Genomic DNA, 13,671 nt, shown 5'->3' on the forward strand with positions numbered 1-13,671 from the left:
AGGTCAGGAAGCAACAGAACTGGACATGGAACAACAGACTGGTTCCAAATAGGAAAAGGAGTACATCAAGAATGTATATTAGCACCCTGCTTATTTAACTTATATGCAGAGTACATCATGAAAAACGCTGAGCTGGAGGAAGCACAGCTGGAATCAAGATTGCCAGGAGAAATATCAATAACCTCAGATATGCAGATGACACCACTCTTATAGCAGAAAGTGAGGAAGAACTAAAGAGCCTCTTGATGAAAGTGAAAGAGGAGAGTGGAAAAGTTGGCTTAAAGCTCAACATTCAGAAAACTAAGGTCATGGCATTTGGTTCCATCATTTCATGGCAAATAGATGGGGAATCAGTGGAAACAGTGTCAGACTATTTTTTTGGGCTCCAAAATCACTGCAGATGGGAAATTACAAGACGCTTACTCCTTGCAAGGAAAGTTATGACCAACACAGATAGCAATTAAAAAGCAGAGACATTACTCTTTCAACAAAGGTCAGTCTAGTCAAGGCTATGGTTTTTCCAGTGGTCATGTATGGATGTGAGAGATGGACTGTAAAGAAAGCTGAGCGCTGAAGAATTGATGCTTCTGAACTGTGGTGTTGGAGAAGACTCTTGAGAGTCCTTTGGACTGCAAGGAGATCCAACCAGTCCATCCTGGGGGAGATCAGTCCTGGGTGTTCATTGGTAGGACTGATGTTGAAGCTGAAACTCCAATACTTTGGCCACCTGATGTGAAGAGCTGACTCATTTGAAAAGACCTTGATGCTGGGAAAGATTGAGGGCAGGAGAAGGGGACGACAGAGGATGAGATGGTTGGATGGCATCACCAACTCAATGGCCATGGGTTTGGGTGGACTCTGGGAGTTGGTAATGGACAGGGAGGCCTGGCGTGCTGCGGTTCATGGGGTCGCAAAGAGTCAGACATGACTGAGCGACTGAAAAGAACTGAACTGAGGATGGTTTTTAAGGTGAGGGTTTCAAACATTTTGATGTTGCTTAGTTAACCTGGTCTTTCGCCTGTGTATATGTTATTAAATTTTTGTTTCATTTTCTCCTGCTAATGTCTCATGTTGATTTAATTTTTCAGCCAGCCAGAAGAACCTAGAAGAACAGAGGAACTTTTCTTCCTTCCCACACTTATCAAGATAACTACACAGTCACATAAATCAACTATTCCTAAAATTCACTATTCCTAAAGTAAGGAAATTCCTAAAATAAATAAATTTCTAATACTTTAAATATGATAGATTGAAAAAAATCCTTCTTACAGAAATTTCTAGTACTAGGAATCCAGGTTCAAATAACTCAAGAAAATTTTTGGCAAATGATAGTCTTCCAGTGTTTGGTTTAAAAAAAAAAACACAGCTATGTCTTTCTGTAAAAGAGAAGAATAAACCTGACTCAATACTGAATTTGTTTCTTTTACTTTAAACTTTGTATTCTACTGCTTTTGCTTCAAGTTAATCACTAAAGGGATTTCGTCTATAAGCTTAAAGTGTCCACAATGATCCAGTTTAGGAACTCTGCCTCCCATGCTTGTGTGTTAAGCTAAAATACCTTTCTTTAGTTCACAGGAAACATCCTGACCAGACCCACCTGTGAATGGGTGCAGGAAAGAAGAAATCAACACATCCCCACCTCAATCTGGTGGGAACCAGTCTTCTTGCTCTGCTGGCTCTCAGATTAAAGTTGCTATTCTTTGCCCCAACAAGTAGTCTCCCGATTTATTAACCTGTTGTGTGGGCAAGCAGCATGAGCTTGGACATGGTAAAATTTTTGCACTGTGAAATATAACACAAATCTGTATTACCTTAATTGTCTCTCCTTACTCAGAGAATAATTGATTTGGACAACCTAAAGTTACACCAGTTTAATTACTTAAAAAAACCCTAACATTACTCTTACATAATGGTTTAGAAACATGAAAATTGTATATTTGTTCAATAAAACTGAACCATTATTCAACTTTTTTTTTCTGCAAGTAACTTTAGAGAGTTCTAACAAATTAGATTACTACATCTCTTACAGGAGCTTTGCTCTCATTGGCTTACGTAGGGGAATAGAATTTGCGTTATCTTGTGGGAGCTAAGTTCCCCAACCAGCGACTGAATCCAGGCCCTCTGCAGTGAGCTCATGGGAGTCCTAACCATTAGATGGTGAGGGAATTCCTGAAAATTTTTCATATTAACAGTAACTTCACAGTACATCAACTTGGAACTTATTTCTATGATCTGTTGGTCATTTCTTTGTGCTAATATTAACTTGGTGTTGGAGAAGATTGTTGAGAGTCCCTTGGACTGCAAGGATATCCAACCAGTCCACCCTAAAGAAGATCAGTCCTGCGTGTTCACTGGAAGGACTATGTTGAAGCTGAAACTCCCAATACTTTGGCCACCTGATGCAAAGAACTGACTCATTTGAAAAGACCCTGATGCTGGGAAAGATTGAAGGCGGGAGGAGAAGGGGACGACAGAGGATGAGATGGTTGGATGGCATCACTAACTCAATGGACATTAGTTTGGGTAAACTCTGGGAGTTCGTGGACAGGAAACCTGGCGTGCTGCAGTCCATGGGGTCGCAAAGAGTCGGACACGACTGAGCGACTGAAACGAACTGAACTGAACTAACTTGAGCTAATTAACTCTTGGACGCCTTGCTATGATCTAAGAATAGTTTTAAAGTTATATAATTTTGCTTATTCTTATATGCTACACAGAGGCGGTATCTCTGAATTAGATTAACAAACGCGCTCCGTTTTGCCACTTAGAGGGGGTAAAACGGTAGTGGTGGTTGTAGAAAGTTGCGTCCTAACCGTTAGGAGTTTCGTTAATCTCTTAAAATGCTTGACTACGACAGCTCCCAATTATTCACCTTCTCGTGGAAGGATGACAGGGATAGACAAGAACTGTTTACTAATGCCAGGCCCCGCAGAGAGCCTCAATGCACCTGCGCAAACCAGAACAGGAACACCCACAAGACAAAGAATGCCCGTAATTATACATCTGTTCACCGACTGGACTCCTGCGCGCACGCACCCCACGCTCCCTTAGCTCCGCCCCCTCGTGCGTGCCGACACCTCCTTCCGTCCAACTTCGGTTTCCTCTGCCAGGAGCCCCGCCCTCTTCCGGGACCAGACGTCATCATTCTCGCTTCCCGGTAACTAAGGTGATGGGGGGGACTTCCCACTGAAGGGAGCGGGCGTCTTATTGGACGGCGGCGAGCTCCTGAGGCGCCCCAGTTGCGCCTAGAAAACAGTTCTGTAGGCGCCTGTGTTCCGTGCGGCAGAAGGGTTTAGAGTTGAACGTGGAAAAACGTGTATTCTGAGGAACTGTGATTTTGAGGCGTGAAGCGCGTCTGGCTTGCCCTGTTTCAATATGGCGGCGTAGCCTGTCTGAGTGTCTTCCTTCCTCTCTCCCGCCCCCAGGCTTTGTTTGATTGGCTAGCGGACGGCGCCGTAGAGTGACGCACAAGGGTGTTGACCAATCGGCTTAGAGCTGAGGTGGACTTGGTGGTTGGAGCCGGAGCCCGGCTTTTAGCAGCTGTGGTTGCGGAAGGCTGCGGCCAGGTGAGCTCCCCGGCCAGGTGAGCGGGCAGCACAGGTGATGGGAGGCCTAGAGCTGGGATAAGAGTCTCTGCTGAGGGCGGGTGGGTTACTCCTGGGGCGAGGCCTTTTCCCAGCAGGCGGAGGAACTGAGGGGATCGGTGACCCAAGGTTTGTTGAGAGTGGCTCGGTCCCCGCCAGCTGGGGCGGTGGGCCTGCTTTTGGCGCAGAATCCCTCGGACTCGAGGGAGGGGGCCCAGAAGGATCCAACGTCCATTTTAAAGTTGAGGAACTCGAGAATTAGTTTAAATGATTTACGCTTCGTAACGGAGTCGGAGCTAAGAACCCAGGTCTTCGGACTCCTTGCTTAGCCTTAGCTGCGTCCTGAAAAGTCATGCCCTTAAGGTGGGATGAATGGTACAGATTTTTTTTTTTTTTTTACAGATACATATACAGGATCTTAATGCACTGTTGGCTCATGCACATAGTTTTGCATGTAGTTTCAAAGGATTTATTGACCTTGTGAAGTTCCTTGTTGGCTGTGAGCCCAGAGTTAACAATCCATGCTGTTGAAAGAGTGAGGGGAAGAGAGGCAGTGGGAAATGGACAGTGCAGGTTTTAATATGTAGATGCTTGGGGACATAGGACGGAGATACAGTACCTATTAGTAAGGAAATGTTTTGAGAAGGAAAATGGTCACTAAATGAAAGCTGCTGAGGTGCTTGCTGAGAGTGCTTTCATTCCCACCTAAATTGCCTTTTGCTGCCCAGGAAGCTGTGGAAGTGTTTCTGTGTATATAGTGCCTCAGTTTCCCACTTTTGCCAGACATAACATATGCCTCAGGGGTTTAATTGGAACAGACATTTGGAATTTCTATGATCAATGTTGTGCGTAGCAGAGTAATCGGTTCATTCACATTTATAAGCTGTATATTGTTTTCTTTGTCCGAGTTATTAACAGTATGGTACATCTTAAAATAATTGGAGACAGTCATTATTTAGCATTGCATAAGTGAGCACTAGAGGCCACTTATATAATAGATACCTTAATTTGCCTTTTTTCCCATTGTTGAGCTTTTTGTTCCCTTGAATCCTACCTAATAGCTGAACTGTACGTTAGCCTAGATTTTAGTATGTAAACAGGATGTATAGAGCACTCAGGGGAATTGGCATTATCTGGGTTTGGAAAATGTACTTAATCTGAATGGCTGTTAAAGTTGGAATCTTTCAAGGCATGAGCATAAGTGACTGTGGTGAGAGGATAGGTGCTGCTGAGGTGTGTATGTAGTGTAGTAGTCCGCTGGCCTTTAATTCTGGTGATCCCAAGAAGTACTTTGGGTAAGCACTGGGGGCTGTTCACACCATGAATAGCATTTGAGCATCAATATCTAGGTCTTTTCTTTGTAGTTAATAATGGAAAGAGGGAAAAGGGCACAAAACCAAGATCGCTTGGAATGTAAATTTTAATACAAGTTTTACTGAAATAGAATCAGGAGGAAAGGGGGTCAGGGAGGAAGGTAGCCAGCTTCTGAAACAGGGCTTGAACACGGGGTTGAAATCTGCTTGGCTGAAGTGATAATGTGCTGTTTCAGGAGATTTAAATGACTCTTACTCAACTGCATGCAGCTTAGAGATGAACAAGTGATTTTAAACCTCCTGCCCCTTTTATTTTTTTTAAGTGCTAGAAACGGGGATTTGAGAAAGGAAAAGGAAAGTAGCCATAACGTTAACTGATCCTTGGGGGTCAGAGAGAAGTGAGACGTTGACATCCTCCAGTGACAGGTTCTTCTAGACTTAAGTGTTTAAAGACGTTAGGTCATCATCTTTTTTTTTGAAGTTCAGTTGGGAATTTCACATACAATTAAGGGTTTATCTGTAGTTTTTTTTTTAGACAATGGCCACATACCTGGAGTTCATTCAGCAGAATGAAGAACGCGATGGTGTGCGTTTTAGTTGGAATGTGTGGCCTTCCAGCAGACTCGAGGCTACAAGAATGGTTGTTCCCCTTGCTTGTCTTCTCACGCCTTTAAAAGAACGTCCAGACCTGCCTCCCGTACAGTATGAACCAGTGCTCTGCAGCAGGCCAACTTGCAAAGCCATTCTCAATCCACTTTGGTATGAACTCTTTTAAAAACCAGTAAAAAGGATAACTGCAATAAATTCCAACGTTTACGTGATTCTCATAAAAGTGATTCATTTGGGCAAGATGTCAGATCTGAGATGAGTAGTGAATAGTGAGATACTTAGGTAATGAGTGCTTTTGGGAATCCCTCTGGCCTGATAACTCCAAATAGAATTAGAACTTACGGGGTGACATGGAGGGAAAGGATTGGTGTTGTTTTTCCCTTCTGGTTTGCAGTTTATTTTTGGTTTAACCGTTCATTTTATTGGTGTCTATAAAGCTTTTTCCAGAAAAATCCAAATGCTTTAGACAGTTCTGTCACACCTACCTGGCATGGTGATCCCGTATGGCAGGAAGAAATAACAGAAGAAATTTGAGCTCTTAAAAGATACTGTTGTTAAGTGTAACTTTTTTTTGCACCTGGAATAGTGACCTGTGATCACTCTCGTAAATGTGGGCACTCTTTGAAAGAATTTGTAAACAAATGAAGAGTGTCATAAATACTCTTTAAAGGATAAAATTTTTATATAAGGGAACTTTTTTTAAACTTCATTCTCCTTGCTTTTACTTGATGTGCCCATGTTTAAGATGCTGCTGCTCTTTTAAAATAATAGCCCCTGATATTAATTTTCTAAGCTTAGAAACCAGGGGGCAAGCAACAAATTTTAGCAAGTGTATCAACCCAGAAGCATTCCTACCCAACTTCTTCAAGTGAACTAAGTGTGGTTCAAATCTGAGGAGTTTTTCCTGTGTGACATGTACTTTTTAGTACTAAAATTTAGTAGTTTCACATATCTGAAAAGTAAAAATGTTAGGAAAATCATAGACTGTCTAGATAACGGGGCCATAGAAAGTAGTGAATAAATTTTATAGCTCATGAACTTCTAAATATTATCTAGGAAGTCAGAAAAGAGAAAAAAGGGTTTAGTAGCCATTCATTGTTGCTCCTTGAAGGAGCCTTTTTGTGTCCTTAGCCAGAACTCGAGCTTCAGAGGTGTTGCGTGCCTTCATCCACTGATGCACCCACATAGGAACACACATCTTAGAGATTAACTGAACTTGAAGTTTACATGTAAATGTCTTCTAGCGTAAAACGCGTTATTGACCAGAGACGTATTAATGCCAGAGGTGTTTGTTTCTACAAAAATCCCCCGCTCAGTACTGTGTTAAAAATGAAAATAATACCTGGATGTAATATTTTATCTTTCTCACAGTCAGGTTGATTATCGAGCAAAGCTTTGGGCCTGTAATTTCTGTTTCCAGAGAAATCAGGTATGTGAATATAATTATTTTAAAAGTATTCCCTGTGTTTCAGTTCATTGTCCTACAGTGAAAAAATTGAGGTGAATTTGGGTCTCCCCTGGTAATATTGAACATTGAATATCCGTGATTTTTCTTTGAAATGGTCTTTCCGTTTCTTTATTTGAGTCTTTGTCGTTTGCTGTGGAGAGGACATAGAATTCCCTTCTCTTTTTTTCTAAGTACGCTCTCTGTTAAGCATTTGTTACCTTGGAAAACAGATGAAGTGTTTATATTACATTTGACTTCAATTTATTTTAATTGGATACTGGATTTTCATTTTCTGACCCTTCTAACTTTTAGGGTAAAATATCAGTATTTATCTTATTTTGATTTAAGCATTTTTAAGCTGTTGAGCTAAGAGCTCACAAATGATGAGAGAGAATTCTCTTTGACATGAACTGTGCCTATGAAGAAAATATTCTAAACGTGGATTATGATAAGTATTGCACAGTTCTGTGTGCATTAACTAAAAATCACTGAATTGTGCATTTAAAATGAGTGAATTTTATGGTATATAAACTGTACCTTGGCAAGGCAGTTAGCAAATAATTGATTATGCTCATCATAATATGTACTGTTCTAGTAGATCTTAAGATACTAATAATCTACTTATTCTTAAATTGATCATAATCATGAGTCTCATGCTCAGTGCACACTGAGTCCAGTGATAAAGGACCAGCCTGCAGTTGATAACTGAGTATAAGCTTGAGAATTGAAGCAGGTACCATTCAGTAATTTTTTTTTTTTTAAATTCATTTATTTTGGCCATGCCGGGTCTTAGCTGAGGCACATGAGAGCGTCATTGCAACATTCAGAATCTTTAATTGCAGCATGTGGGATCTAGTTCCCTGACCAGGGATCAAACCCAGGCCTCCTGCATTGGAAACATGGAGTCTTAGCCGCTGGATCACCAGGGAAGTCCCACCTTTCAGGATTCCATGGGCGATTCAGAAGTTTATGCAAGTCTTAAAAACATTCCTACACCCTATTACACTCAGAATTCATGTCCGTTTAATTTTATTAATCGTGAAAATTCTTCTGGATCAAAAAGACAGTCTCAAGAGAGTAAAAGCCAGCTCATACAGTGGGTGAAAGTATTTGCAAATCGTATGTCTAACGGATTAATGTGTAGAATATTTAAGAACTCGTAATAGTCAACAACAGGGAAGCCCAATTCAGAAATGTCCAAAGGACTTGAGATAATTTCTCCAAAGATGATAGATGAATGGCCAATAAGCACATAAAAAGGTGGTCATCGTCACTAATCAATTAGTGATGTTTACCAAATGATGAAGCAGTCCCACCTCTGGATATATATCCAAAAGAACGGAAAACAGGGACTTGTAGATACACACTCCTGTTCAGTTCTGTTTAGTTCAGTTCAGTCGCTCAGTCGTGTCTGACTCTTTGCGACCCCATGAATCGCAGCACGCCAGGCCTCCCTGTCCATCACCAACTGCCAGAGTTCACTCAAACTCACGTCCATCGAGTCAGTGATGCCATCCAGCCATCTCATCCTCTGTCGTCCCCTTCTCCTCCTGCCTCCAACCCCTCCCAGCATCAGAGTCTTTTCCAATCAGTCAACTCTTCACATGAGGTGGCCAAAGTATTGGAGTTTCAGCTTTAGCATCATTCCTTCCAAAGAAATCCCAGGGCTGATCTCCTTCAGAATGGACTGGTTGGATCTCCTTGTAGTCCAAGGGACTCTCAAGAATCTTCTCCAACACCACAGTTCAAAAGCATCAACTCTTCAGAGCTCAGCTTTCTTCACAGTCCAACTCTCACATCCATACATGACCACAGGAAAAACCATAGCCTTGACTAGACGGACCTTAGTTGGCAAAGTAATGTCTCTACTTTTGAATATGCTATCTAGGTTGGTCATAACTTTTCTTCCAAGGAGTAAGTGTCTTTTAATTTCATGGCTGCAGTCACCATCTGCAGTGATTTTGGAGTCCCAAAAAAGAAAGTCTGACACTGTTTCCACTGTTTCCCCATCTATTTGCCATGAAGTGATGGGACCAGATGCCATGATCTTCGTTTTCTGAATGTTGAGCTTTAAGCCAACTTTTTCACTCTCCTCTTTCACTTTCATCAAGAGGCTTTTTAGTTCCTCTTCACTTTCTGCCTTAAGAGTAGTATCATCTGCCTATCTGAGGTTATTGATATTTCTCTCGGCAGTCTTGATTCCAGCTTGTGTTTCTTCCAGTCCAGCCTTTCTCATGATGTACTCTGCATAGAAGTTAAATAAGCAGGGTGACAATATACAGCCTTGACATACTCCTTTTCCTATTTGGAACCAGTCTGTCGTTCCATGTCCAGTTCTAACTGTTGCTTCCTTACCTGCATACAGATTTCTCAAGAGGCAGGTCAGGTGGTCTGGTATTCCCATCTCTTTCAGAATTTTCCACAGTTTATTGTGATCCACACAGTCAAAGGCTTTGGCATAGTCAAGAAAGCAGAAATAGATGTTTTTCTGGAACTCTTGCTTTTTCCATGATCCAGCGGATGTTGGCAATTTGATCTCTGGTTCCTCTGCCTTTTCTAAAACCAGCTTGAACATCAGGGAGTTCACGGTTCACGTATTGCTGAAGCCTGGCTTGGAGAATTTTGAGCATTACTTTACTAGTGTGTGAGATGAGCGCAATTGTGCAGTAGTTTGAGCATTCTTTGGCATTGCCTTTCTTTGGAATTGGAATGAAAACTGACCTTTTCCAGTCCTGTGGCCACTGCTGAGTTTTCTAAATTTGCTGGCATATTGAGTGCAGCACTTTCACAGCATCATCTTTCAGGATTTGAAACAGTTCAACTGGAATTCCATCACCTCCACTAGCTTTGCTCCTAGCGATGCTTTCCAAGGCCCGCTTGACTTCACATTCCAGGATGTCTGGCTGGATAAGTGATCACACCATCGTGATTATCTGGGTTATGAAGCCCTTTTTTGTACAGTTATTCTGTGTATTCTTGCCACCTCTTAATATCTTCTGCTTCTGTTAGGTCCAGACCATTTCTGTCCTTTATCGAGCCCATCTTTGCATGAAATGTTCCCTTGGTATCTCTAATTTTCTTGAAGAGATCTCTAGTCTTTCCCATTCTGTTGTTTTCCTCTATTTCTTTGCATTGATCACTGAAGAAGGCTTTCTTATCTCTTCTTGCTATTCTTTGAAACTCTGCATTCAGATGCTTATATCTTTCCTTTTCTCCTTGGCTTTTCGCCTCTCTTCTTTTCACAGCTATTTGTAAGGCCTCCCCAGATAGCCATTTTGCTTTTTTTGAATTTCTTTTCCATGGGGATGGTCTTGATCCCTGTCTCCTGTACAGTGTCACGAACGTCATTCCATAGTTCATCAGACACTCTATCTATCAGATCTAGTCCCTTAAATCTATTTCTCACTTCCAGTGTATAATCATAAGGGATTTGATTTAGGTCATACCTGAATGGTCTAGTGGTTTTCCCTACTTTCTTCAATTTAAGTTTGAATTTGGTAATAAGGAGTTCATGATCTGAGCCACAGTCAGCTCCTGGTCTTGTTTTTGTTGACTGTATAGAGCTTCTCCATCTTTGGCTGCAAAGAATATAAGCAATATGATTTTGGTGTTGACCATCTGGTGATGTCCATGTGTAGAGTCTTCTCTTGTGTTGTTGGAAGAGGGTGTTTGCTATGACCAGTGCATTTTCTTGGCAAAACTTGATTAGTCTTTGCTCTGCTTCATTCGGCATTGCAAGGCCAAATTTGCCTGTTACTCGAGGTATTTCTTGACTTCCTACTTTTGCACTCCAATCCCCTATAATGAAAAGGACATCTTTTTTGAGTCATAGCAGTATTATTCACAGTAGCCAAATGTTTCACCTGACTTCAGTATCTGCTGCCAGATAAATGGGTGAGCAAGTGTCCTGTATTCAGTGAAATAGTAATCAGCCTTAAGATGCAAGGATGTCTGACTTAACGCTACAATGTAGTTGAGCTTTACTGATATTACTGAGTGAAATAAGCCAGTCCTAAAAAGCCAAACCCTGGGATTTCTTTGGAAGGAATGATGCTAAAGCTGAAGCTTCAGTACTTTGGCCACCTCATATGAAGAGTTGACTCATTGGAGAAGACTCTGATGCTGGGAGGGATTGGGGGCAGAAGGAGAAGGGGACGACCGAGGATGAGATGGCTGGATGGCATCACTGACTCGATGGACGTGAGTTCTGAGTGAACTCCGTGAGATGGTGATGGACAGGGAGGCCTGGTGTGCTGCGATTCATGGGGTCGCAAAGAGTCGGACACGACTGAGCCACTGAACTGAACTGAAAAAGACAAACATATATGATCCCCTTTAAATGAGGTACTTGAAATAATGGAGAGGTGGGTGCCAGCGGCTGGATGGGGATGAAGTGGAGATTGTTTAACAGGTTCAGAGTTTCAGTTTTACAAGATGAGAAAAGTTCTGGGGATCGATGTTGGAGGTGGTTGCACAATGTTATAAGTATATTTAAGACCTTTGAACCAGACACTCAAAAAGATGGTAAAATTGGTACATACGGCATCATACATCAATTTTTAACTTGGGGGGAAAGGAAAAGCAACATATAAGCTACGAATCTAAAATGTTTTCAGAGAAAAAAGAAGACACCTGTGACATTATGTTAAGCAGCAAAAGGCAGGTTGCAAAATTGTGCATACAAGATGATCTCAGCTGTGCTTAAGAACAAGTGTGGAAGCCGAGATGTTGACAGAGACTGCCTCCAAGTGGTGGGAGTGTGTGTGGGTTTGTGTGTGATGGGAGAGTTGTTTCTTTTTTCTTATATTTTTCTTGTTCAGTTGCTCAGTCATGTACAGCTTTTGCAACCCTGGGGGTGTAGCCTGCCAGGCTCCTCTGTCCATAAAATTTCTTGTACTTGCCAGGTTTTCTACAGTGAACATGTATTACTTTATTGATCACAGCTAGAATAATAAACCTAAATAAAAGCTTTAGATTCCACATAGATAATTGATAAGACAGCTAAAATCTCAGCCCTTCATTTATAGGCAACAATTAGGAAACGGTTTTTAGTAGTGTGTGTTTTAATCATTTAGGAGTTATAACATATCCGAAAACTGCATTTAAAATAAAGTTCCTGTGTGATGTAGGGCAGTGTTAATAGATTTTTGTATTTTAGTAGCATGTTCTAGGTTTTACACTTTCAGAATAAATACGTGGTCATCAAACTGTTACTATTTTTATGAATGGAAGATAAGAGACATAGTGTAACTGTCTGCCCTCATGAAACATTGCTGTCTTGTTCTCTCCAGTTTCCTCCAGCTTACGCAGGCATATCTGAGGTGAACCAGCCTGCTGAATTGATGCCCCAGTTTTCTACAATTGAGTACGTGATACAGGTAATTGTCACGTATTTAGGGAACAGGGTTAAGTATTGAGTTTCTTCTGAAATACTCTCTCTTCTGTGTCTCTTGCCCATATGGACGATTTACAGCTGCAAGGCCCGCGGGATCCATGACTGCTCAGACTGTGGGCACAAACGTATTCCTGGCCCTTGGTTCTGGCTTTTCCTCTGGCTGGAGCTCTCTCCCCGTATCTGCATTGCTCCCTCCCTCCCGTCCAGCTTTTTGCTCGCATGTTATTTCTTTGTTTTTTTCTTTTGAAATCCAAAATGTTACTTTCTTAATAAGGCTGCCCTAGCCTCCCAGTTACCGTTGGAGCTCCATCCCCACCCCGCCCCACCTGCACAATCCCGCCCCTCTTCTCGGTTCTCGAAAGTTAGCTCCTCAGGCAGATAGGGATCTCTGGCCTTTTGGTCTGCTGATGTATGGCAGGACCTAGAGCAAGGCCTGGCATTCAAAATGGGGAATAAATTGTTGGATACTAATAGTCTGCATCCAGTTGGTTTTGATAAAATCTGCCTTTTAATGAGGTAAGTAGAAGTTTGTTTTGATGTTGTTATCCCTGACAAGTGTAAATAAAGAGTTGTTATTTAATACATACCTGTTTTGTTTTAAAAAGAGCAGGTCACATCTGTCTGTACGCTAACTGTTACGCCATTTTTCTCCACATCCAGCGAGGTGCCCCATCCCCTCTGATCTTCCTGTATGTGGTAGACACGTGTCTGGAGGATGATGACCTCCAAGCACTCAAGGAGTCCCTGCAGATGTCCCTGAGCCTACTCCCTCCGGATGCGCTGGTGGGTTTGATCACATTTGGAAGGATGGTACAGGTTCACGAACTCAGCTGCGAGGGCATCTCCAAGAGTTACGTCTTCCGGGGTACGAAGGACCTCACTGCCAAGCAGATCCAGGTCAGTGTGCAGCTTGTCCTCAGGCAGGAGCAGGGATAGTTCTTAAAGTTTCATTAAGGAAAAGGAAAAAAATAGGAGCCATTCTCTTGTCGTGTTACGAGAAATGCATCTTTTTGGTTTGTGTAGGACATGCTGGGCCTGACCAAGCCTGCGATGCCCATGCAGCCAGTGCGCCCGGCTCAGCCGCAGGAGCGCCCGTCTGTGTCCACCAGGTGAGCCTGGCCCCTTGGGTGGGGAGAAGGGGGGGTTGCGGCGAGAGGGCTTTGTATTTTATTTTTAAAGAGGAAAAAAGATTAAGCCTAATCAATATTTAATGTTTAATAATAAGCTAAATACATCAGTGTATGTTTAAAATTTATAATCTGTATAAATATATACATACACATATATGCTGGGGCAGTTTTGCTCAGGATGCTTTTCCTTTTA

At 42.1% G+C, this 13,671-nt stretch overlaps 1 protein-coding gene across 1 annotated transcript in view; it reads left to right on the forward strand.

The window, feature by feature from the left end:
* Positions 3,254–13,671, forward strand: part of SEC23B (Sec23 homolog B, coat complex II component) — a 34,798-nt gene continuing 24,380 nt past the window's right edge. The window contains 6 exon segments of the mRNA XM_018057244.1: positions 3,254–3,566; positions 5,422–5,656; positions 6,878–6,935; positions 12,245–12,331; positions 13,009–13,245; positions 13,372–13,457. Coding sequence (XP_017912733.1) covers positions 5,436–5,656; positions 6,878–6,935; positions 12,245–12,331; positions 13,009–13,245; positions 13,372–13,457 — 689 coding nt within the window. The 5' untranslated portion in view covers positions 3,254–3,566; positions 5,422–5,435.

Source organism: Capra hircus, chromosome 13, assembly GCF_001704415.2.
Source record: "Capra hircus breed San Clemente chromosome 13, ASM170441v1, whole genome shotgun sequence".
Classification (NCBI taxonomy): Eukaryota; Metazoa; Chordata; class Mammalia; order Artiodactyla; family Bovidae; genus Capra; species Capra hircus.